We start from the raw sequence: 24,345 nt of genomic DNA, 5'->3' as shown, positions 1-24,345 counted from the left end.
AAAAAAAAAAAAAAAAAAAAAAAAAACAAGAGGCATATCTCTCACCCCTTGTGTTTCCCTGGCCTTTTCCTCCTGTCCAGCTAGTCTCTTTTACCATCAGTCGGAAATTCCCTCACTAGGAAGCAGCTCTCATGAAGGAGTCCAGATTCTAAAATCTTATTTTACTTTTCTTTTTGTTTTGTTTTGTTTTCCCCCCACTGACTAGAAATGAGCGTTCTTGGTGTGTTTCTGACAACGTGTTAACTTATTAGGATAGTTGTCTGTCAATGCTTTCCAGTAGGCATAGTGAATTTAGTTAAAGAGCACATCTGTATGCTGCAACTTGTTTGCATCTTTTCTTTTTCTATTTTACATTTTTCTTTTACCATGTTTCAGTTTCTGCATGTAGATTTAAATAAAAAACAAAAGTTGTAATATTTCATATGGAAATGCTGCCCAATCTTCACCAGTTTCAGAAATTTGACATTTGCCAATGCTACAATACAGTGTTGCAATTTTTAAAAGTAAATAAATAAATATAAATAAATAACATCTTAGATGACATCAGGTGATACTGGGGGTGCTGGCTCCTCAGAAACCAGAGAGACTAGTGGAAGGAAATTTCATTGAAAAATCTGAAATTATTTTTGGTTGTTTTTGCAACCATCAGTGCTCATTTACCCAGTTGACAGATTAAATTCTTGCTTACAGAACCTGCCAGCTATGGGCACAGGAAGGTGAACCCCAATATAAATAAGAGAGAGGAGAAAAAGGGAGTCCTTTTCAATAAACCTATCCATAATTTAGTAATGAGCTACTATGTAAAGAATTTTGCTGTTTCAATTTCCAAGAATATGTAAGTCCTGTGTTTTATGGCTCCGTCTTTTTTTTGTTTCAGTGACAGTGTGAAATGGCATCATAATCTTTGCCCAGGGCCTCTGAAAATCTTAGTACTGGCATAGACCTGAGAGAGTTCTTTGGAATGACTGAGTAAAGATGGGGTCAGGACAGGAAAATCTGGATTTATTCTCTCTACTCTTTAATTCTCACATCTATTGGCAAACTCTTCTGAGACAGGAAAGACAGTGTTGCCTAAAGTAGATCAGTGCATGGTTCATGAGAATCAGGGAAATTGTGAACTCAGAACTAAAGAAGGACCTGGACCATAAAGGAGATGACACAAGGTAACCTGCTGTTTTAATCAGCTTTCTCTTGCTGTGACAAAATACCTGAAAACTCAAATTAAAAGAAGGAAAGGTTTATTTTGGCTCAAAGGTTTCAATCTTTGGTCACCTGGTCCCATTTTTTTGGGCCTTTGGCAAGGATGAACATCATGGTGGGGAGCACATGGTGAAGTAGAGGTGCTCATCATATGGTGGCCAGGAAGGTGGCCTTTTATCCATGAGCTTGACAGGAACATTTAAGATGCAAACTATAACACCAATTTCTCCCAGTTTGCCAGGGACTTCCTCAGTTTTAGCACTAAACATTCTACACCTAGGAAGCCCTTTTGTCCTTGGCCAACCAGGACAGTTTGTCTCCTATGATTAGAAAATAAATACATTCACCAAGGCATCATAGTTTTGTTTCTACCATTGGACATGGTCAACCGACCCCAGTGGGCCCAAGAGGCTGTACCAGACTCCAGGGTATCTACCATTATTGTGACCCCTCTGCATTAAGGATTTTGTAATCCTTGATTTGACAACATATAATAATGTATTAAAAGATGCATGTGTGAAAAGAGGGGGGAAAGCCAGTAAGACAAATTAAATTCAGGTAGCCTGAGGCTTGGGGATGTTACCTGCAACCCTCCTCTAGCTCAGGACTGTGTCTGAACCACAAAGCTATTCCAGCCAGGACTCTATGTGGAAAAACAGCTCCTGGCCCACAGCTCCTCTTCCTTCTGATGTGGTGCCTGGAAAATCCAGTCCCGTAGGATCAGTCCTTTGTATATAAAGTGAGTGCTCAAGAGCAAGAAAAGGGTCTAAGTCATTGCAGAAATCAAACCTGCTTCTCTTCAGGGTCACTGAAAGTTTCTGTGTGAGCAGGAGATGTGTAAACTGCCAAGTCTTTTAATGGCATGAACAGCAATAGGTAATGGCCCTGGTATGTGTGTTTCATGTTTAGTGCCAGAAATTACACGCACAGTGTCTGGGAACACAGTGGAGTATGCTCTGAGTGACCTTGAGCCTGCCACAGAATATACACTGAGAATTTTTGCGGAGAAAGGACCCCTGAAGAGCTCTGCTATCACTACCAGATTCACAACAGGTACAAAGACTAGGAGAGCTGAAGGCTCTCCCCACTGAGATGCCGGTCCACAGCCTGCATCTGAAAGGGCAGCCCCCAGCCAGCTCCCCTTCTTAAGTCAGCTCCTTGCAATGTGATGACAGCAGTGACCACTCAGTAAGGACCCAAAGAAATACACCATTTCCTTTTCAACTGGAATGACCTTGTTCTCCCCACAGATGAGGAAAAGATTTTAAGAGAAGAGATTTTTAATTGGAAAAACAGTCCCCATTGGCCCTAAACCCAAAATTTAATGATCCATGTTCCAGGCACGGAACTATACTTGAAAAGAAAGATTTTTCAGTCAACTTTTCCTGGATGTCCAATGGGCTTTAATACATTGAGATCTTTTTTACAAATTTCAGTAATCAGAGAAATAGAGGGAACATCTTCTCTGCGGGGGCAAACACTGATTTTATCACTCATCTGTCCTCGCATTTATAAACAAGGTGGTTGGTAATGATCATCACAGCTGTATATTTCTCCCCAAAGTCCACCCAAAGCCAACCAGGACTGTATTGAGCTCATGGAAATCCAACCCTTAGGAAGAGGTGAACAATGCAGAATCTGTCTTTAAAGACCCCATGTTCAACCTCTGCATGTATAGACAGGGAAGGTTCTTATCCAAGATCACATCAGTTGGTGGAAAGGAAAAAACCTGAGCCCAGTCCTGTTGATTGTCTCAGTCCTACATTTATTGACTTATTTGATATTAATTATCTTCTCCAGACATGGATTCTCCAAGAGATTTGACTGCTGCTGAGGTTCAATCAGAAACTGCCCTCCTCACCTGGCGACCCCCCCGGGCATCAGTCACTGGTTACCTCCTGGTTTACGAATCCCTGGATGGTACAGTCAAGGTATTTTGAGTTGCACAAACAGCTCCCCACTGCTGGCTGAAACATGTGTGTGACTTTCAAAGTAGGGAAGAATTATCTGATGCTGCTTCTCCAGTCCAGTGCAGCAGAGAGCTAAAACAAAAAAAATTAGTAGGGGCTGGATGTGATGCCCCGCTTTTTGATTCATATACTCCGGTCTCTCTCATTTTAACCAGCTCCCGGTTCTATGGCCAGCCAACATCAAGAACCTCTACTTACAAGATTTTGAGGATGTCCTAGGAGCTAGATTCCTTATTCTTTAATGTTACATTGAGTGAAGATCCAGAGCTTTCTGCACATTTGATATATGTATTATCTCACAGATGACATCATTACATATTACAATATATTTCACCAAGTGACTGTTAATACTGTTAATATCCATTGCTAACATTGCCTATATTCTCTTCCCCCATGAACTTTCTTTTCTTTTACTTTTTAATTTGCAGTAACAGTCCATAGCCATACCACCCTGAATACACCTGATCTTGTCTCATTTGCAATAACTTTAGACCTTCACACAATTGAAAAAAAAATTTGAAAGCTTACCTTCCAAATGTGCTGTTGAATTTTTCAATTTGGTCATCTTACCTTGTATTTTCCAAGGTCTTTTGCTTATTCTGCATACATTCATTATTTTCTAGCATCTTATTTGCCTCTCATGTATCACCTCTTTATCTCTAAAATATATTACTTGGCATATTTTTCTGTTTAACTTCTCTGTTTTAGTGTTTGGATTTGGTTTTTCTTTTTTTAATTTTGTCTCCCCTTTTCAAGTTGGAGTCTCCGGTCATTCCCCATTAGTCCTACTTTATCCTTTTGCACTTGATCCAAGAATGAAGAGCTGATTAGGAGTTCCAGCTGTCCAGCAGGGCTTGTCAACTGTGGGACTCACTGTAGAGAGGCCAGACAAGCACGTAGCAATTTTGTTAGGGCATGCCAAATATCAGTGTCACAAAGCCTGGGCTCTAACTGTGTACAGAGTTTCATTTCATCTTATGAATCCAGTGCAACGCCAGGCCTTCCTGGCAGTTGAGCCTGGTGGATTTGACTTCTGACCCTCCTCTCTACCTTAGCCTCTCCAAGAAATGAACCTCAGCCTTCCATCTGAACAAGAAGTGGGTGGGAAGATCTGGTAATCTGTTTCTTACACTGAGATTTTGAATATAGTTTAGCCACATGCCACATTGCCTTCAAAGGCATCTTTGATTTTGTACACATCCATCGTGAACTTACTAGACATCAGCTAGCCTAATAGTTCTGCTGCTCATGTTATCTGACCCCTAAGGGGTTGCTCTACCACCCACTTTGGATTTACCAAGATTTTGTTGGCATGACACACCTGTTGCTGTCTCAGTCCCCTCTTCCTTGTGCATTTATACGCTTCATGTCTTTACTCTTACTTTAGTAGACATCAGAAGCAGGAAGAGGTAAAGAGGCACATCCAGTAATATATCGTGTTTAAGCAGAAGTGGACATGTGTTTCTAGTTACTGTGATGGCCATTCCCAGAATTGCTATGCAATGAACTAAATTCAGTAACCTGAAGCAGGTCCCTTGTCTTCTCAGTGTCAGTAGGTTCAGAAATTCCACTCACAGATGTCATGGTCCCCTCTCAGGCATCCAGGACTGTGTCCACCTCAATTGTGACTCTTTTTTAAGATACCTTAATTGCCCATAAGACAACTTTGCACAGAAGCATAGAAAGCTGATAAGTAATTGTATCCTCGAGTGCTGCGGTGAGCTCAGCTTTACCTAACAATTGATCTTTCCCCAGGAACCAGACCTGAGAGGCACATAAAGGTCACTGGTATTAAATGGGTACTCATCCTGCTATACTTTTCTTGCATATCCCATCCCCAGGTTTAGATTTCTCAGTCAAGAAAACCAACCTAGGAGGGAAGAGTCCCATATAAGGAGTTGGGAGACCAAGTTAAAAAAATCCTCTGCCACCAATAAATTATGGAGTGGGATCAAGTCTCTTAACTTATCTGAAACTCAACTTCCCCATTGGAAGTCGGAATAACATACATATTTCCCAGTTCCCAGGATGCAGGAAACCTTCCAGGGGTCTTCACACCGACTCCGATTACTGTATGAACCTAGTCAGCCACATTTGTGGGTTATAGAGATCCATATTGTCAGGTTCACCAGGATATAGGCTGAATTCCAATCTCAGACACGAAGGTCATCGCCTAAGAAGAACTGAAAGCAAGGGAGAGAACTTGAAAACAAAGATGATGTCCTGAAAATGGAATTAGATCCCTTCCTTTGGGACAGCAGCCCAGGGACCATCTACATAGTTAGAGTGGGTCCCATTTCTCTCTGCTGGAGAGATCTGTTCTGGAAAAGTCACACTGGGTCAGCTCAGACCTGCATCATGCCCCACCAACTGAGAGATTGTAATCACTTCCTGATTCAAGACGTTCCCAACCTGACTTTGCATCAGCATCCTCTGGAGAGCTTCTTAAATACACACCTGGCCAGGTCCCACTTCTCTCCATGATGGCTCAGTTGGTCTGGGCCAGGGCCCAGGCATCATGGTGTTTTATAGCTTCCCAAGAGGCTGTGATAAAGAGCCATACTTAGGGGCCACTGACTTGACTGGTCACAAAGTCCTTTGCCCCTTGTACAATTCATCTTGGCACCAACTTAAATTGTTTAAAGCAATGCCGAGTTTATATCATCACCTATTCAACAACCTCTCAGACCTCCCTGTTCCTTATGATAAGCTTTCAGTTTTATAGCTTGATACATAAAGTCCTTCATAATCTAGTCTTTTTCTACCTTTTTTATTGCTCATCCATCTGAAACCAAGTATACTTAGATCATCACTTCTTCACATTATTTTAACTTATTCTGCCACATCTTGTCCCAGGGCCTTTGCTTATGATTCATTCTCTCTATCTCTGATATTCTAGTCATGCACATAGAGCCTGGGTCAGAACAGGTGCCCTGTGGCATCTCACTGGATAAATAAATGAATAGCTGAGAATAGCTGTGGTCAAACTGCTATATTTTTCCTTTCATTCTTAGGAAGTCATCCTGGGTCCAGATACCACCTCCTACAGCCTGGCAGACCTAAGTCCATCCACCCACTACACAGCCAGGATCCAGGCACTGAGAGGACCCCTGAGGAGCAAGTTGATCCAAACTGTCTTCACCACAAGTAAGGAGGTCCAGGGAGCAACAGGGACTTGAGGTCTAATTTCGTAAAACGGAATCAGCCTTCCACTTCATCTTTGAATTCTATTTTATATTTCCTGAGCAAGTGTCTGAAAGTATCAGTTCCCTGCTACTCCTTGGAAGCCTGAGGACTGTGGATGTAGGAGGATATGGGTATCCTGGTAAAAGGAAAGGAAGACAGATAGGGAGCTATCTGGATTCAGTCCTCATCTCTGTAACTTACTAAGAGTTATGTAACCTGCCTTGATCTCTTCATCTACAAAGTGGGATGGATAACCATCTTTTCTTCACAAGAACCTAGTGAGGGCTAATGAGATACTGAACTCTTAGGGGAGTGAATGACCCTTATACAGTCAGGCAATATGTATTCAATGGCTTGTCCCATCTTCTTCAGCATGTAACTTTACAAAGCAGATCCATGTTCAAAATAACAAGTGTCCATCCTACTGAACTGGAACAGGGAATGATAATTATCATGCCTAATTTCCTAGTGGGAAAATGGAGGCTTCCAGAGACTAAATGACTTGCCCAAGGCCACCTCAAGTCAGAGTTGGGCACAGGTGTCACAGGCCCCTTGAGCCTCCCCTCCTCCTCCCACCAGGCATCATCTGTGGGTGGTCAATGGGCAGGTTGTTCCATGGGTGAGGAAGATGCTGCATCAATCCATGAAGAGAGAAACATGGCCTTTGGAGCTGCCTCTTGTCCCTCACAACTTCCTAAACAATCATTCTGCACATGTCTGCAAAGAGAGTGCTTCTTTTTCTCCAGATCTTGGAGGACAAAAATGACAAGATGCTTTCAGACTAGGGCTGTAAAATAAACAAGAAAACAGCTAATGTAGGTAAAGTATAGTGAAGCGGTATTGTTGAATGAGAAAAAAAAAGAATTGCTATGACTACCAGTTCTCTGAGCACCTATTAGGTCTGGCCCCAAAATTGTCCATTTCTATGAAGTTCTTATTTTTGTGTCATTTAATTACATTTGAAAATTCCCAGTTATTCTTGTTTTAGCCACGATTTCCAGACTCAGAACAGTCAAATGGCTCCTCCAATGTCACACAGTAAGCAAGTGGTAGGCTCAGAATTTGGGCCCTTGTTTCAGAAATTCCTGAAGAGCCTAAGATGCATCCAGACTGTGGTTTGAAATGTGCTTTTCTGGAGAGCTCAGAGCTCCAAACTTTTATTACAGTTTCAGAGCAGCTTGTAACTTGATAGAATGTTCTGCTCCAGAGTGAGCCATCTGCTGGGGGCTAGAAATGCAGCCACCATAGCCAGTACCTGCATGGCCTTGACACATTACCTTCACAGCAGCTCTAACAGCCTCCCACTGCTATTACTCACAGTGTCCATCAGTATGAGGGGTTGGTGTCCTTCATGTCACGACTTCTAGACCTCAGCGCCTCCCTGTGAACTAGGTTTCATCCCCATCTTCCCTGGGAGGCAACAGAGACTCAGAGAGTTCACTTTGCTTGCCCCATAGGAATCGAGCCAACAAACAGTTGAACTGCAGTCTGGAAGCTCCTAGCCTGACCCTCCCCTCTGAGATTCACTATTTCTCCTTTCCCTGCAGTTGGGCTCCTGTATCCATTCCCCAAGGATTGCTCCCAAGCAATGCTGAATGGAGACACTACCTCTGGCCTCTACACCATTTACCTGAACAACGACAAGGCCCAGGCTCTGGAAGTCTTCTGTGACATGACAGCTGACGGCGGCGGCTGGATTGTGAGTACCATGGTGGATGCCAGAGTTCCCAGACTTGGACAGTGGGCACACTGGGGAGGGAGCGTCAGTGTCCTCCTCCCTGTGCACTGTGACGTGGGCATGCATGAGGCTTTGCAAGACAGTGCCTGTCACACAGAGCATCATGGGAATGACCTCCTCAAACAAAGAAATGGAAAGAAGCTGTGGATGAAAAAAACTAACATGAGAAATAACTTTTTCCTAACGCATCTCATCCAATTCTCCCCAAACAACTGTATAAATGATAGGGGTCATCAAATCCATTAGCTATGAGCAGTGGCTAAGCCCTTGGTCTCTATGAGGCACTGTTCTAAGAGTTTAACAGGAGTTGTTTAAATCCCATTACCATATGTGCTGAGTAAACTTTAGTTTTAGAGAAATTTTAGGTTTACAGAAAAATTAATAGGAAAGTAGGTTTCCCAAATATCTACTCCATCTTCACAATGTCCACCACCATCTCATCATCAATACCCCGCTCCAGTGTGATGTATTTGTTAACACTGACGAACCTACACTGACACATATTATCACACCAAGCAGGATAATGTTTTTGGTCCCCATTTCTCGGTGAAAACACCATGCATGGTTCAGGGTCAGAGAGGAGTGCTGACCTGCCCGCGGTCACATGTACTGTGATCAATGGACAGAGCAAGGATGCGTGCTTCTTCCCTACTCTGCTGTTTCTTCCTCTCAGAAAGAAGCTCTCTCTTTCCTTCAAGTTCAAGTGCACCCAGACGCATTTATTATGTTTATAGGTGTTCCTGAGACGCAAAAACGGACATGAGGACTTCTATCGAAACTGGAAAGCCTATGCTGCTGGATTTGGGGACCGCAGAGAAGAATTCTGGCTTGGTAATAGAGCCCTGCATGTTCGTGTCCAAAATGCCAACTTCTGCCTGCCTTGGTATTTGTTCTAACCACAGCAGCCTAAAGGTAGAGGAAAGGATTCAGAGAGAAGCTCTGCTACTAGGAGTTCTAGTGATAGGCACAGACTGTCTAAATCCCAATACAAGAGATATTTTTAAAGCTTTGGGTCACTAAAAATAAAAACCTGAGGGCCAACAGCCAGCCTTATGAATTAACCTAGCCTTACGTCAGTTGCTAAAACATTCACAGAATTGTACTCACTGGTAATACTGACCGAATCCTTCTGGTGCCCCACTTACCGAGATCGGTCCCTCGTCACCATAACCTCTGGTCCTCCAAGCACCACTGCAAAATACAAACTTCCTCTCATGCATGTGAGGATCCAGACCCTCAGAGAGGCTGAGTGGCTTGCTCATGGTCATCTATCCAATAAACTGTTGAGCTGCTGTTTAAAGTCTCCCAAGTCAACACTACCATGTCATCTTCCACTGGTCCACCCACCCACCCATCCATGCCACTCACACTTTCTAACAACCTACCTGCACAGAGCATTGTTCTGCACCTGGCCTGAGCCTGGCTACATCCATCCCAATGCTGCCTGTTGCCTTACATGTGTGAGGATTTTTAGAATGTAAAGGGTGCCTTCCCCTATTGTCTTTGATATTCACAGTATGCTGGGAGATTGGAAGGGCAATGATGGCACCCTGATTTTTTATCCAAGGCTCAGAAACATCATATACTTTGCCTGGAGATGTACCAGCAGAACAAGTTTCCATCGTGTCTCAGTGACGCACACTCTTGAGTGTACCCAGCTGATACTTAGAGTAAGCAGAGTAGAAAATGATAGCCTCAGTCATTTGTGCTTCCTATGTAAGCTTTGCCTATCCTCTGCAGGGCTGGATAACCTAAGCAAAATCACAGCCCAGGGACAATACGAGCTCCGTGTGGACCTGCAAGACCATGGGGAGACAGCCTATGCTGTTTATGACAAGTTCAGCGTGGGAGACGCCAAGACTCGATACAGGCTAAAGGTGGAAGGATACAGCGGGACAGCAGGTATGGGACAGCCATAATGGGAGCCTAGAGAGCCTTCCATGTCGTTTTCAATTAATTCCAGCCTTCTTTCCTTTCCTTCCTCCCTTCCTCCCTTCCTCCCTTCCTTCCTTCCTCCATTTACTGAATCAACCAATACTTGAATATGTACTGGGCAAGGTAATAATCCAGAAGAGCTACAGTTGAAAGGGTTTGATAAGTATGTTAGTTCCTGAAACATGGAGTAGCTTGAGAACGAGGTGATCAGGATTGATTTATAACTCCTCATTCAAAAGAAAGTAAGGGTGATCAAAAACTTTAGTGAATGGTGAAAAAGATTTTAAACTTATTACAATAAAAGGCACATTGCCGAGAAGGATGGGATAAATATGTTCAAAGTGAGAGGGAGTATGTAATATTGTAGGGGATTAGTAGCAATGTGTCTTTCATTGTAACAACTTTTTAATTGAAACATTCAGGGTATTTTTTATTATCCCACATATGTCTTTCTCATCCATTTTTAGCTATCTGCTGTACACTGATAGAAAAATGGCTGCTCAAAGCTCTTAATCCTCATCTGACTCAGTGCTTTGTTACTGTGGGTAAAAGACTCTCTGGGGATTCTGCTAAAGTGTAGGTGCTGCCGCAGGAAGTCTTGAGTTGGAGTGAGAATGCCTTTCTTACAAGCTCCCTGGTGACTGGTATTGCTGGCCTATGGACTGCAGTTTGAGTAACAATGCACTCCATCACCAACTGTTAACATGTCTTGTCAGATATCCTTGCCACAGGACCATGCAGCCTCAGCCTGCACGCACACATGACTACAAGCTCACCATACTACTATACTACCTCTCGAGTGGCCCTTTGGTTCCTTATGTGTATCGTGATTCTCATCCTAGTTTTAAAACTTCTTTGACTTAATGTGGTCTTTGTGTAGTTTTCTGGCTGCACATTAGAGGAGAAATAAATAAGGAAACAATATGCATTAAGGTGCTGGGTGGCACTGTCTTTTGTAAATGTATTACTTGCATTATCCTCATTTAGTCCTCACAAAAACCTTTCAGGAAGATGTGGTTTTATATATATGAGGAAACATAGAGCAAGGGACTTGCCCAGGGCAAAACAGCAGTTAGAAGGAGAGGCAAGTGCCTGCAGAGAAACATGGACAGTGGTTTTCTTGGCATCAAGAAGGGATCAGGCTGAGAAAGCAGACCTCCCCACACAAGCCATGCTGGCTTTGGGTGGAGTTCTTTGATGCTTATGAAAACAGAAGAGACAGATGCTATAGCACATTTCCAATTCCTCTGAGCTCTGAAAGAAAACATCCAGAAAGGAGAAAGTCTTCAGACAAAGGGTTACCAAAAGCTTCACTCTAAGGTGGCACAAAGTTCTTTCAAGGTGAAAGTTTAGTGGTAAATAAGAAGGATAGCCAGGAGTGAAACTTGTTTTAGTTCTTGCATGCCCCAAAGAATTCTGATATATTTTTGCCTGACAATAAATACCTCTTTGGTTGTGATGGCTTCAGGCAAGAAGGATATTATTACATGGGAAAAAAAATCCACAAGAATGTGGCCTCTGTATTTCTCTTTGCATTTTCAATGAGGAAATGCACTATATTTCTCTTTAGTATGATGACCTTTTTATTTCCTGTGCTTTGGTAGTATTCAAGCCCCTACAGAAGAGCATCCTATTACATCCATAACTAACTGCCTTCTTCATGCACTGCGTGACATCATCAGTTAGCAAGACACATGAAACCCTCGAGAACTTGCAGCAAATATCAGCTCAGAATGTTCTGGCATCTTGAAATGTTTGTACACAGCAAAAAGAAATGCCACCAAAATGCTTCCAAAGTTCAATATATTAAATTACAAACTACACTGCCCAATAAAATTATTTGAAAATGGGCTTCTTGTACAAGAAACAGATGACACTAATCAGATAAAATATTTTGAAAAATAACTATATGGCACAGTCTCTTTGACAACATCTAATATCTGCAAGGCTTGATTGACAATACAGTTACAAAACCTTGTTCAATCTGTGGGAGAAGCACACACCATTGGGTTGGTTTTTGTTGTTGTTTTTGTTTTTGTTTTTTTGGTACCAGGGATTGAAATCGGGTCTTTGCGCTTGCAAGGCAGGCCACTGAACCACTGAGCTAAATCCCCGGCCCCTTGCACATACCATTGTTAAGGGAAAATTTCTCATCTTATTCTCTGAGCTCTTTTTTGTAAAGAGAATGCAGAAAAATCATAAACATCCTATCTGCATTCGAGCACACCTTCACATCCATGGTCACACAACACTGTGAGGTAGAGAACATCCATGGGGTGGCTCCTTTTTCCAGATGAGAACACAGAGGGTCAGCAAGAGGCTTGATTCATACAAGGTCACAGCTAGAGAGTGAGGTGAAACCTGAAGCTGGACTTCCACAGTCACCTACAGCATTTTTCCTACCTGTTAGGCTGCTGCTGTCAGAAATGAGCCATGAGGGCTCACTCATGTCCCCTCAGTCCCACTTTCAGTCCAGACTCTGAGTCTGAAGCTCAAGGCCAAGGACCGTACAGCTCTTATCTCTGCCTCTGCCCTTCACAGATCAGAAAGAAACTCCAGCTGAGATTTCAGGTCCTTATTTTTCTGTTTCTCTTTCTCTCAGGTGACTCCATGGCCTACCACAATGGCAGATCTTTCTCTACCTATGATAAGGACACAGACTCAGCCATCACCAACTGTGCCCTGTCCTATAAAGGAGCTTTCTGGTATAAGAACTGTCACCGTGTCAACTTGATGGGGAGATACGGAGACAACAACCACAGTCAGGTGAGTAGACTGTGACGACCCAGGGCAGGCAGGGCTTGGAACTCTGGGTAGGGGTGAGGGAAAGACATGTCGGCTCCTCATGATGGTGGATGCTAGGAGCAGCAACAGCAGAGATGGGATGGTATATTTCTTTCTCTGGCACAGTAAGGACATCTCACTGTCAGCACAGACCAGGTAAAACAAAGGCAGCACATGTTAACCCTTGAAGATCCCAAGGAGAACCATTGGTCAGATGGATTCCAGGCTTAGAAAGCTTTCCTCAGACACAATCTCTCTGTGCATCTCAAAAGTAAAGCAGATAAACAGGAGGCCACTTGGATGAAGCAGAGTTGGGAGCCCCAAAACCTTAGTAATGCCTTGGAATAAGGTCACACACCTTCAGTGCCATCACTTTATGATGGGACCAAAGGCCAGAGAAAGGTGACTTTCCTTAGGTCATGGAACTAAATTGGAGTGAGTCATAAACTTCCCCACTTCCAGGCCCCAGTGTTTTGCCTGCACTACTTGCAACTCTAGGACCATCTTTGCAGTGACAGAAGTAGGTTTCTGAGATACCCTTTAGAAACAGGTGAGCAAAACGAACACAATAGTCTCCCTTAAACTGAGCCCTGCCTGCACCAGCCTGTGCCTGGGAAGGGAGTATTGCCAAGGGGGCAGCACATTAGTCATAAGCAGCTCCTCCCCTGGCCCTTCTCAGAAGCCCAACCTCATGCCATGTGTTCTCTCAGAGCCACCCCACACTGCTCCCTGAACCTTGAAGATTCTTACCAGATCTGCTCGCTGGAATCCCAGGGTCTTTATAAAATAGCAGTGGCCCCAGTCACACATCACAACTCTGGGAATTTGAATTTGATGACCCAGGAGCATGACAGCATCTCAGCTTTTTGCTTATCGTGTTTCTGTTGTTGATGACTCGGGGAGATTTTTTCTTGGTGGGCCCCACAGGGGCTTCCTGCCATGCAGTGGGGTTGGGAATTGCTGCACTTCCTTGTGAGCAATTCTATCTGTGAGGTAGAATTGTGAGGCAGACCTACCTTAACTACTAGCAAATGACACCTGTGGCCTTAAATGTACATCTCACCTTGCCAAAGTGGTTCAAAGGAGTCTCCTCTTCTCAGTCTCACGTGCATCCCAGCTTCACCCTGTGAGGAATTCAGGGTCTGACTCTTCATGCTGTTACCGAGCAAGCCTTTGAAAGGGATCTAAGAAGCTCCCTCCTGTGTTCTTTCCATCTTCTTGCCCTGCCTCAATGACATTTCCACCCTGAGCATTATTCTGTCCCCTTGACTGTCCTGTCCCCTAACACCAGCGTCACGGAGATTTCCCCGAGAGCAAATGAAACGAAACAAAGCCTACATATCAACAATGAAAACTTTTCTCCATCCCATTTTAAAAGAAGAAAGGGATAACACAGGAGGTCACCAAGAACTCACAAGAGCTCAGACCCAGCTGTGTCGCTGCTCAGGCTGCCATGTGAGCTCTATAATGTCTCTTCCCTCTCTGGCTTCACTCCTCACCAAAGTACAAGGAGGCTTGGCTTCCAAACCTGAATGATTATGAAAGGAAAGAGAGGGGAGGGGAAGGCAGCACATGGACCAAGCAGGGGTGCAGCCGCTGAGTGCTTACAAGCACATTGGCTCATGAAATGAACCAGCTCTTCCTAAATCCCACCTCCCCGGCGGACTCACAGACCAGTGCATGCCAAAAGAACCGAATCATGGTCTCTATTTTCCCTCATTTCACTATCCATGAACTTGTCCCTGCACAGGTTTCCCACAGCCCTACAAAGCAGAGGAGTCGCTGAGGGGGGCGGGGCTGCAGGCTGAAGTTACCCACCCTCTCCCCGACACTGGGTGGGGATCCCATGCTCTACTGGACAGACTGTCAACTGCAGACCCCGCGCAAGAGCGACTCATGCAACCAAGCAGCCCACAGTCTTTTCTTGTAAAAAAGCTTTGCCCAATTTTTCAGGGATATCTCTCTCTCTCTCTCTCTCTCTCTCTCTCTCTCTCTCTTTCTCTTTCCCCCTTTGAGATTACAGAAGTGAGCCCCCTACAAAGTGCCCAGCACTGTGTAGTATCTCTACTCTTTCAGTCTTCATAGCATCTTTCAAGGTTGACATCGTTACACATTAAGAAAGAAGGGGGAAACGATAGTGAAACTGAGGCCCAAGACAGTCTGATAACTTGTTTAAGATCATTTATCTCTTAAATAAAAGCACTGATATTCACCTATGTCCCCCACTTTGCTAAGCTTGTGTTTTACCTCTGGTTTTTCTGCTATTCCATACCAACACCTTTTTAGAATCCTTTCTAGGAGTCCTATGCATTGTAGATACACACACACACACACACACACACACACACAAATGCACACGTACGTGCATACCCTGAATTTAGGTGCTCACTTCTGTGACCTCTGGTCATGACCAGAGCTTCTGCATAAACTAGACCTAAGAAAGCCAAGATCTTCTGCCACCATTTTGTTTCAAGATGGCAGCCCAGAGCTCTATACAAACCCCGGCGACTTCTGACCAGTGGTAAGACACTGAGTCAGACTCGGCCAGCCACTTTGAAAGTTTCAAAGCACAGACCAACTGACAAAGGGGCAAGAGAGTGCTGCTGTGGTATATAAATGGCAAGTTGAAACAAAGCTCTTCTTTATTTGAACAACTAAACAACAGGGGTCAACCTGCACCTTGCTTAATGAAAACCAACTCGGGGATCTTTTCTTTCTTCCAGGGAGTTAACTGGTTCCACTGGAAGGGCCACGAATACTCGATACAGTTTGCAGAGATGAAGCTAAGACCCAGCAACTTCAGAAATCTAGAAAGCAGGCGCAAACGGGCATAAACTCCAGGGACAAATGGGTGAGAGAGCAGGAGGGCCCAGAGAAAGGAAAGGATTTTACCAAAGCATCAATTTACCCAGTTCAGCCATCTGGCCACACCTGGGCATTGGGCAAGAACCAAGGCTGACCCCAGGCCATGGGGTCACTGCATCACCCGCTCTTCGGATACTTTCTTCGCGCCAAAGACAGCAGGCTGCCACAGGCTTCCATTTTGTTTGACCCAGCAAAATCCTTCCAGTGACTACAGCACCATAGTTTTTACTTCTCTTTGGGTGGCTCTGGGAGTGGGAGCAGAGAGGACTGTAGAGTGGTAGTTTTAGAACCAGCTGTATTTTAAACAAAGCTATATAATTAATTGTCATTATTTTTGTTAGCAAGGATAAAATGTGTGTCATTGGAATTCGACCCCCCCCTTTTTTTTTTACATTTCATACAGACGAAATCAGAAAAGCAATTCTGTTTCCCTTTAAAGGAGAGGATTAATATTATTAATATAATAATGATGATAATGGTGATGATGATGATGATGATGATCAAAACTAAAGACTTTTAAAGAGCTGTTTCTTTCCCAAACACATCTGAACAGTATCTGACTGTATTTTTTTTAATAAAAGCACAAGTACTTTTGAGTTTGGCTGTTATTTTGCTTTTCCTTGTCTAGTCTGAATTAAAAAACCAATGTGTTTGGACAAAAGGAGGGATTTAGAAAGGAAAGGTAATAAGAGATGGGGAAGGAAGAAGAAAAGAGAGACAAAGGCTGAGAGAGAAGAATATCTTTTTTTGAACAAAATTGAACAAAAATGGGAAAACTAGCAACTTAATACTCAGCTTCTTACTCAACCTTTCTACTTTCCACAACTAATTATTTATGATGTAAAAGCTTTCTAGTGTAAGCTATATATCCTGTAATGTAGATGAGGTAGGGATTGTTACTATGCAAATTTAAAATCCTCAGAGGCAGAATCCCTAAATTCCATCATTCCCAAGATCCCTAACTGCTCCCTGCCTCAGCTTCCTCTTCTGTAACATGAGAACACACATACCTCTTATTGCACAGCATTCCTCTGAGGAGTAAATTATGTCATCCATACAAAGCCTTAGCATATGCGTGACATATATAAAATGCCAATAAGTGTTAGCTCTCTGTACTATCACTTCATATAAGGGACAGACTGGTGTCTTAGTTACTTTTTCTCATTGCTGAGATAAAATATCCAACACCCAAAGTTAGAGGAAGAAAGGTTTATTTTAGCTCACAATTTCTAGAGGTTTCAGTCCATAGTCAGCTGGCTTCAAGGGTAGCATGGCAGAGAAGAAAAAGTTCATGGCAGGCAGAAGACAGAAAAGAAGTGAAGTAGCAAGCAGCCAGTGACAATCCTCTTCCTGTCCCAATTTATATTCATTCTTTCGAGGCTACAAGCCCTTAGGGTGGGTAACACTCACATCCAAGAAGGGCCTTACTCTTAACCACACCCAAAACTATGCCAAACTAATCAGTGGACTGATCTATTAATCACACGCCCTTAATCCCAGCATCACACACTCCTGATGCAGCCACCTCTGAAAAGTTCCTCCTATGACCACACAAGGCTTTGGGGGGACATCTAGACACAAGTCATAACAACTAAAGTTCATAGACTTGGCTGTGGCTATTTACTCAATTAATAATAGAACTGATATTTAAAACCAGGCCCTGTGGCTCCAGTACTTCTGCTCTCTCCCTGGCTCTGGATAAAAATCTTTGCAACCCTAGGCCATGGGATTTCATGATGGGAGGGAGAGTAGACTGCACTTGGAGACATAAGAGAGTTTCAACTCAGTTCTTCATTATGTTCCTATAGTCTTAAATTCTTAGAGCCAGAACACATGTCTATTGAGAATATCACCTTCTCCCCTTCTCCAAATCCCCAAAAAGGAAAAGACCCCAGAGTCCCCAGCCTTAGCCAGAACACTTGTAGTGATGAGCACTTATTGCCCAGCCCAGCAGGTCCGTTCACACTGAGCAATGCAGTTAGTCAGAACCACACAATGCAGGGCACTGCTCTCTTAAACAAGGGAGGGGGCTAAGTCCCAGTTCATTCACTCACAGATCTTCAGCAACTGACTTAGTTAACAAAAAAGTGCTTAGGCTGATAGGCCTCATTCAAATGGAATGTGATGGCTCAGATGCCGGGATCAGAGGAATTTATGGTCCTAGTCAGATCCTTTGCTGTTGAGTTTATCTTGCTTTAATAAATGCTGTCACATTATATACACAATTTGCTTTTCCAGATCATAAGACCTGTTGCCCGAAATTCAGCCATAGCAACCCTCTGCTGACTGTACAAACCCAAACAAACAGGGTCCTCTTAACAACCAGACCTTAAGTGGGAGGTTTGACTCTCCACTGACTTGGTGCTGACTTGGGAGTGCAAACATCCAACCCCATCTTCAACACCATAGCTATCATTAAGCTGCTAAGGCATTTACCCAAAGCTCACAAGAATCAAATCCTGATTGGTAAAGAAGTCATATCAGACAGGCACCCTTCATTACAGCCTTTTGGAGTTATAAATGCCCCCAAATAAGGATCAGGGGATTAGAAGGGTCTGAAGCCACAACTTCAAAGTTCACCATTTCTCAATACAAAGACTTTGACTTTGTATCTTTTTCAGGCCAGTGCCTTGGATTAGTCAGTTTCCTGTCACTGGGACAAAATACCTGCTACCCACTACTTAAGGAGGAGAGATTTCTTTCAGCTTATGGTTTCAGAGCTTTCAAACAATGGTTTATTGGCTCCAAAGCAGAAACAGCATGGTGGAAGGACATGGCACAAGATGGGTGTTCACCCGTTGGCAGCCAGGAAACAGAGAGAAAGGGGAGGGACCAGAACAAAAGCACACCCTTCCAGATCACACCCTGTCACCCACTTCCTTCATCAAGGCCCCACCTCCCATCAGCACATTCAGCTATGAACTCATCAGAGGATTAATCCACTGACAAGTACAGGAGATGTCCATGATCCAGTCATTTTTCCAAAAGCCCCACCTTTGAACACTTGAACTTCTATGGGCATTTTAGATCTAAGCCATAACATGACTTCATCTTGAAAAATCTCTTAAAATTCTACAATACCTTCATGGTCCAGCCTCCATTCCACCCCCATGAAACAGTTGAAATTTGTTGTCTGATAATCCATCTCCAGGACGTTCAGTTTACCCTTTGCTCTTCCCCTCATCTGCTCTCCTCATTTCCTCTGTTTTATGCCCTTCAACACACCCAAGTGAACTCTGTCAATGTCCTCCAGCTTCCACCTGGGCACAGAAAGGAGTGTACTAGCAGAATACTGAAGAAAGGCATCAGGTGAGAGTGAGTCAGAGTACTTATTTCTCAACTCTCTCTCTCTATAGCATTACTGTGAACTGACAGCTTCCCTCATGAATCTTACACTCATGGTCAACTGACTGTCTTCACAAAACTTTCACTCTTTCTGTGTCTCTCTCAATCTTGGTTTCAAATCCTGCTCCCCTGACTTGCCCCTTTGGACCTTGGGATGGTCACAGTGCCTTGCTTCTCTGCCCAAGATGGAAAACTGTGTTGGACCTTTGGTTCTTCTCTGCTCTAGTCCTACCGATCAAGCTCTCCTCAAGAATCCTGACAGACTCTCAGGAACACCCGGGCATTTATCCATATATTATTATCCATTATTTTTTTCCTTCTCATAGTTCTCTTCCACAGTGGAAACCGATCATTTAATAGCTTCCTAGGATGCAAATTTCTTTCTAGTTTTAGAGAATTTCCCAGTGGGTGGGAGCCCTGCTTCTACCATGGAGGCCACAAGAGAAATATACTATATTTCTATCTTTATAGCTAAAGCATGAGAGCAAAACCTGGGTCTTGAAAATTGGCTGTCCAGATAAGGACTTAAATTTGAGTTAAATACAAAGACCCTCTGAGACTACTTTCCCTATGGTGTCTAACAACGGAACTGCCTGTCAGTGAGATCTGAGACCAGCATCAGAGGCAGTGGTGTCTTCCTCTAATGGTAAATGGGCATCAGCCATTCCTCATAGTGACAAAGGCACACTGGCTGATGGTTCCTGCTACATGGTATCCTTTGGTTACTGGTGGTTTTCAGAGCCTACTTCTCCTAACTTCCCATTAATTTTATGAGTTTCCTGAGATCTTTCTAGAAAGTTCCTTTCCTGCTTAAGTCGTCCCAAGATTATTTCTGGTGCCTATAGCCAAATTCTTTGACTGATATGCTTCTTTCCTAGCCTGTGAACCCTTCTTTTTAATTGCCTCCCTTGTAGGTCCAGCGCTGTCCTTCACACTTTAAATATTTGAAGTTATTTGACAATCACAGTGACCTGCAAAAAGTCAAGACTATTCTATATTTTCTAGAAAACTAAGCCTCACAGAAGTTAGGTGAATCAAGCATATACACCAAGATGTAAAGGCCACAATTTAAAAGTAGGGTGCCTTATGGAAAAGTCCAAAGTCTTTGTAGTGAAGCTTTCTTACTCGTTTTAACAAATCATATTAAACTGAGAACAATATTTTATTCATTGCACAAATATTTATAAAGAACACTGAATATGAAAGGGCTTCCTTAGTGAAAAATAGAGCAAAGATCCATGCAACTTGCATCCCAACAAGGAAACTTAATACATGAGCAAGTTAAAGAGCATATTAAAACGTAACAAATGCCCTGGGAAAACATAACAGAACTAGGATAAGAGGTGAAGTGCCAGAACAGGGGGACATACTGCATTGTTAAAGTGGGGTAGTCAGGACAGGTTTTGTTGAAAGTCCAGAGGAACATATGATGCATTCAATAAATATCTGTCATACTGAGTCAGCGATTGTCTCCCTCATTTTTAAGCTGGAGAAGCAGCATCCAGGAATTGCCCCATGGCAAGTTGGCCCTGGATTCTGAAAGTAACGCCACACTGCAGCATGGCCATCACAGGACTCTCCTCACTGAGCTTCCCTGGCAAAATGTTGTCAAATATCTCCCTGCACAGCCAGTCCTTTGGGACAGTCTTCCACCTCCTCACTTCTCTGCCTGACCTACTGTTCTGTCTTATATCTAGATGTCCCCCTAAAGCCTCATGCGCTCATAGATGGGGCTTTTTGGAACTGGCTGGATCTAGGGTGTGTGATATATTGAGTTTATGGGTGTAGCCTGGATGGGAACAAAGAGAAATGAAACCTTGCTGCTTGCTGTTGCTGCCTCCTGCCTTCCCTGCCATGCAATATTTCTCCTCTGCCATGCCTGTCTGCCCTGCCACCCTTCCTTGGAGCCAGCCAATTATGGAATAAAGCCTCTGCAAACTGTGAGCCAAAGTAAACCTCCCTCCTTTAACTTTGGGTGTTGAGTATTTTATCTCAGTAATGAGAAAAATAACTAAGCCAGTCACCTACACTGTTTCCCTTTTCAACACACCTACTCCAGTGAAATCAGAAGCTCCTTGGGGGCTGTGCTGATTGGCCCTCCCCTCCCAAGACTCTTATTTCTGTTCTAATTTAAAATTCACTGTTGTGCAACAACTTCCCTCATAATCCCCACACTAAGTGAGCAAAACAACCACCATCTCTACCTTTGTGCAGCCTCCATGTGTGCAAGGCTGGCAACAGCCACAGGATCAGACCAGCAAATGAATCACTGCAAACCAATGGCAACGCTTTGGAAGCACATGCAAATAGGAGGTGGGGGAGGAAGGGCGATTGAACGCAGATCCAGGAAAGGGCCAGGTGAAGCAACAGGGCAGGCAGAAGGCAGAGGGTAGAGAATCCCAACAGGCCCATCTGCCAGGCTGCGCAGAGACAAGGCCAGAGGCAGACTCGGGAGAGGATGGGGAAGATGAGGCTGCCACGGGCAGTAGGAATTCACCCTGTAGGTCTTTCTGGTCCAGGATGAGATTCTGATCTGCCTGTCTATGTGCAGTGGAAGGCTACTAAGGCGTTTGAAGCAGGGGAGTATTATGGTCCTGTTTGTTAAAAGCCATCTTCTTGCTGGATCTTGGCTGGGAGCTGCAAGATGGAGAGAGACCTGTGGAGAGGCTGCTGGAAGGGTCCAGGCAGTGCAGGGAAGCGGGTGGAAAGTGGCTAAGTGCGTCATGCAGGTGGATCCAGCACATGGTTCTGAGGGTGTTCAGAGTGTAACCTCATAGGATGTGGGATCCTGAAGCCCTTCCGTATGTCCTCACCTCCGTTCTGAGCAGCTCTCGACTCCGGCAGGGCTCTCTCCTGGACGTGGGTGTCAGTTTCAATTAGGTCAGCCTCATTAGGAGCAGGGGAAGCTCGAATCAAGGCCCCGTTGACGCCAGGGGTGAAAGCGGTAGGGCCCTGGGTTACTAGGGTGCCATCCCTCAGAAGGCACTCAGGGCAGGTGGGCAGAATCAGGGAGTCTCCCTGCAGGCGCATGCTCAGTTTGGAGCCTGCTGGTGATGCCAAGGAGAGCTGGATATGAAGGGTGAAGCTGGTGGGTGGCACTGGTGAGACAGTGGAAAATCCCCTGCCTCAAGAAGGCTTGGAGAGCACATCTCAGAGCTGCTGAAGGCCCCAAGGCCGGAACTGACATAATGAGTACTGCTCTTTATGGATCTGCCCTCCTACCCAGAAAGGCATCTTCCCAACCCACCTGTGTCCTCCTGCCTCAGTGGGGAGTTTAAGGCTCAGGATGTACACTCTGCCAGGGCTTGGGCTATGCCAGTACTAAGCAACCAGCAGAGGGCGCACTCCTCTTGCCCTCCATCCCCAAAGCCCCAACACAGATGAATTAAATCTCTTGGGAAAAAAGCAAGGAGAGGCTGTCCTGAGAATCCTCACAATCCTGCCAGGACAAGAACAGAGAACAAGTTCAATATTTCACATAAAATGCACACACACAGTCAAAAATATGTATCTCCCACATTTTCCCAGCACAAGTGGAACTACAGGTGAAAACTTGTGTCTCAAAACAATCAAACGACTTTCCCCAATTTTTCTCTCTTCTAGATGCTGCAGCTGGAACTCAAAACCTGGGTCTTCTGTCCTTTTAGGCTTCAGCGCCTTGAAGAATGTGTTTTATCCATTCTTCCATTCAGGGCATTCAAGCATATTCTGTTTTCCAATCCCTTGTGGCACTGAAGAGTTTGCAAAGCTCGTGTAACCCAACATCACAGCAGTTTTCTTAAACTACTAATCTCTGTAGAGAGAACCAAGCCCACATCCCAAGTTTTCCCAAGTCATCTTAGATTAGTCACTTCACTTTTCTGAGTTGAAATGAGATTGAAGAATACCTACCCTGATAAGAAGTTTTCATGTTATAAGAAAACGGGCATTGCTTTGCCTGGAGAGAAAGCTGGCTTCTACCACACAAGCTCTGTCCCTAACATTCAGAGCATTGGGATGAACTACTTAACTCATCCAGAAGATGGCAGCCTCCTCCCAGCTTTGGGGGAGCAAAGACCAGGGGCTCCTTGAACGTTGTAGGTGTGGAAGGGCCTCCAGCCAACTGGGTTCCCAGGCTCACAGACACCTTCACATAAACAACTTCACTTTCTCACAAATACTCTCATGGAGGCCTTGCCCCAAAATTAAGGAACACGGCAGACCCTTGCTTTTATTCTCGATCGCCACCTGCTGTAGAAAACCTATCAACACCCAAAACGTTCCTGCCTGTCACAGCTTGTAAATGTTTTCTGAGGTGGGGAACAGGAACATTAGAACCAGGTAGGAAGTGTTTCTAGCCCAGTATTCAGTTGCCATTCAGATTCGGCAAGAATCACCAACCTTCTCTAATGTGTCCCATGGCTCCATTTACCATGTCCCATCACTAATTGATTTTTATTCACTAACCCATTCTTCTGTATTTGCTTTCTGGAAATCAAATAGGAACTTTTTCCTTGTCTTTCCCCACTCCCTTCTCAGCACCCAGAACAAAGCCTATTTTGTCATTTCCCAATCATTGCCTATATATGACCACGGCCAAGAGGAGAGCCAAGCTGGCTATTAGCCTCACTTGTTATCTTTTTGATTTGTTATGTGCTGAGTGTATTCATTATTCCCCAATCATCACTTTACAGCTGAAACAGAGAGAAAGTAATTTTCCCAAAGCCACAATGTAGTCGATGTGGATTCAAATTCAGTTCCTGTCCACCCACATCATTACCTCAGCAGGAAGGAACCTAGAACAGTGATTTGAAGTCACTGCAAAGGATACTATCTATCAAGAACTTCTAGAGACAGACTTTCCTACTGAGAAATAGATCAGATTCTAGCGGAGGGGTCTAACAGGAAATTTAGAGAAAAAATACTACAAGCATCAGGCATTTCAAAGAGCCCAACCAGAATAACTTTTCCAAGGGCTTTCCTTCCTGTGATCTCTTGGACAGCACCCTCCCAATTTTGCACGGGGCCTCAATCACCTTGCCACACTAAGCACCATCATTTATCAAGGATCCATGGGCAAACAGACAAAATTAACTGGCCTCTTAAGCCTTTTATTTGTCCCCATTAACTTAACAAGTTTACTAAGAAGATGAAAGGAGGGAGAGAGGGAGTTTCCCAGGTACAGTAGAACAGCCCTAACTAGTTTCACTTTGTCATGTGTTCAAAAGCTTCTCAGTAAAGATCTGTTTCCCAGTGCTAACAAGGTCATATTATCCCCAGAAGCATTCAGCTCTTTTTGTGCATATTTCCCTGCAACATGGGACTTTCACCAAAATAGACCAC

The 24,345-nt window shown here is 44.0% G+C and overlaps 1 protein-coding gene across 8 annotated transcripts in view; it reads left to right on the top strand.

The window, feature by feature from the left end:
- Positions 1-16,256, top strand: part of Tnc (tenascin C) — a 94,288-nt gene extending 78,032 nt beyond the window's left edge. For all 8 annotated transcript variants that reach the window (XM_010639443.3, XM_010639445.2, XM_010639444.2 and 5 more), the window contains 8 exons: positions 2,110-2,253; positions 3,001-3,131; positions 6,185-6,317; positions 7,904-8,055; positions 8,829-8,925; positions 9,835-9,996; positions 12,632-12,795; positions 15,537-16,256. In XM_010639443.3, coding sequence (XP_010637745.1) covers positions 2,110-2,253; positions 3,001-3,131; positions 6,185-6,317; positions 7,904-8,055; positions 8,829-8,925; positions 9,835-9,996; positions 12,632-12,795; positions 15,537-15,647 — 1,094 coding nt within the window. In that variant the 3' untranslated portion in view covers positions 15,648-16,256. The remainder of the gene's footprint in view (positions 1-2,109; positions 2,254-3,000; positions 3,132-6,184; positions 6,318-7,903; positions 8,056-8,828; positions 8,926-9,834; positions 9,997-12,631; positions 12,796-15,536) is intronic.
- Positions 16,257-24,345: the final 8,089 nt, after the last annotated feature.

The sequence above is a fragment of the Fukomys damarensis genome, unplaced genomic scaffold, assembly GCF_012274545.1.
Source record: "Fukomys damarensis isolate Sample0158 unplaced genomic scaffold, DMR_v1.0_HiC HiC_scaffold_36, whole genome shotgun sequence".
Lineage (NCBI taxonomy): Eukaryota > Metazoa > Chordata > Mammalia > Rodentia > Bathyergidae > Fukomys > Fukomys damarensis.
This window is presented reverse-complemented; position numbering and strand designations above follow the sequence as displayed.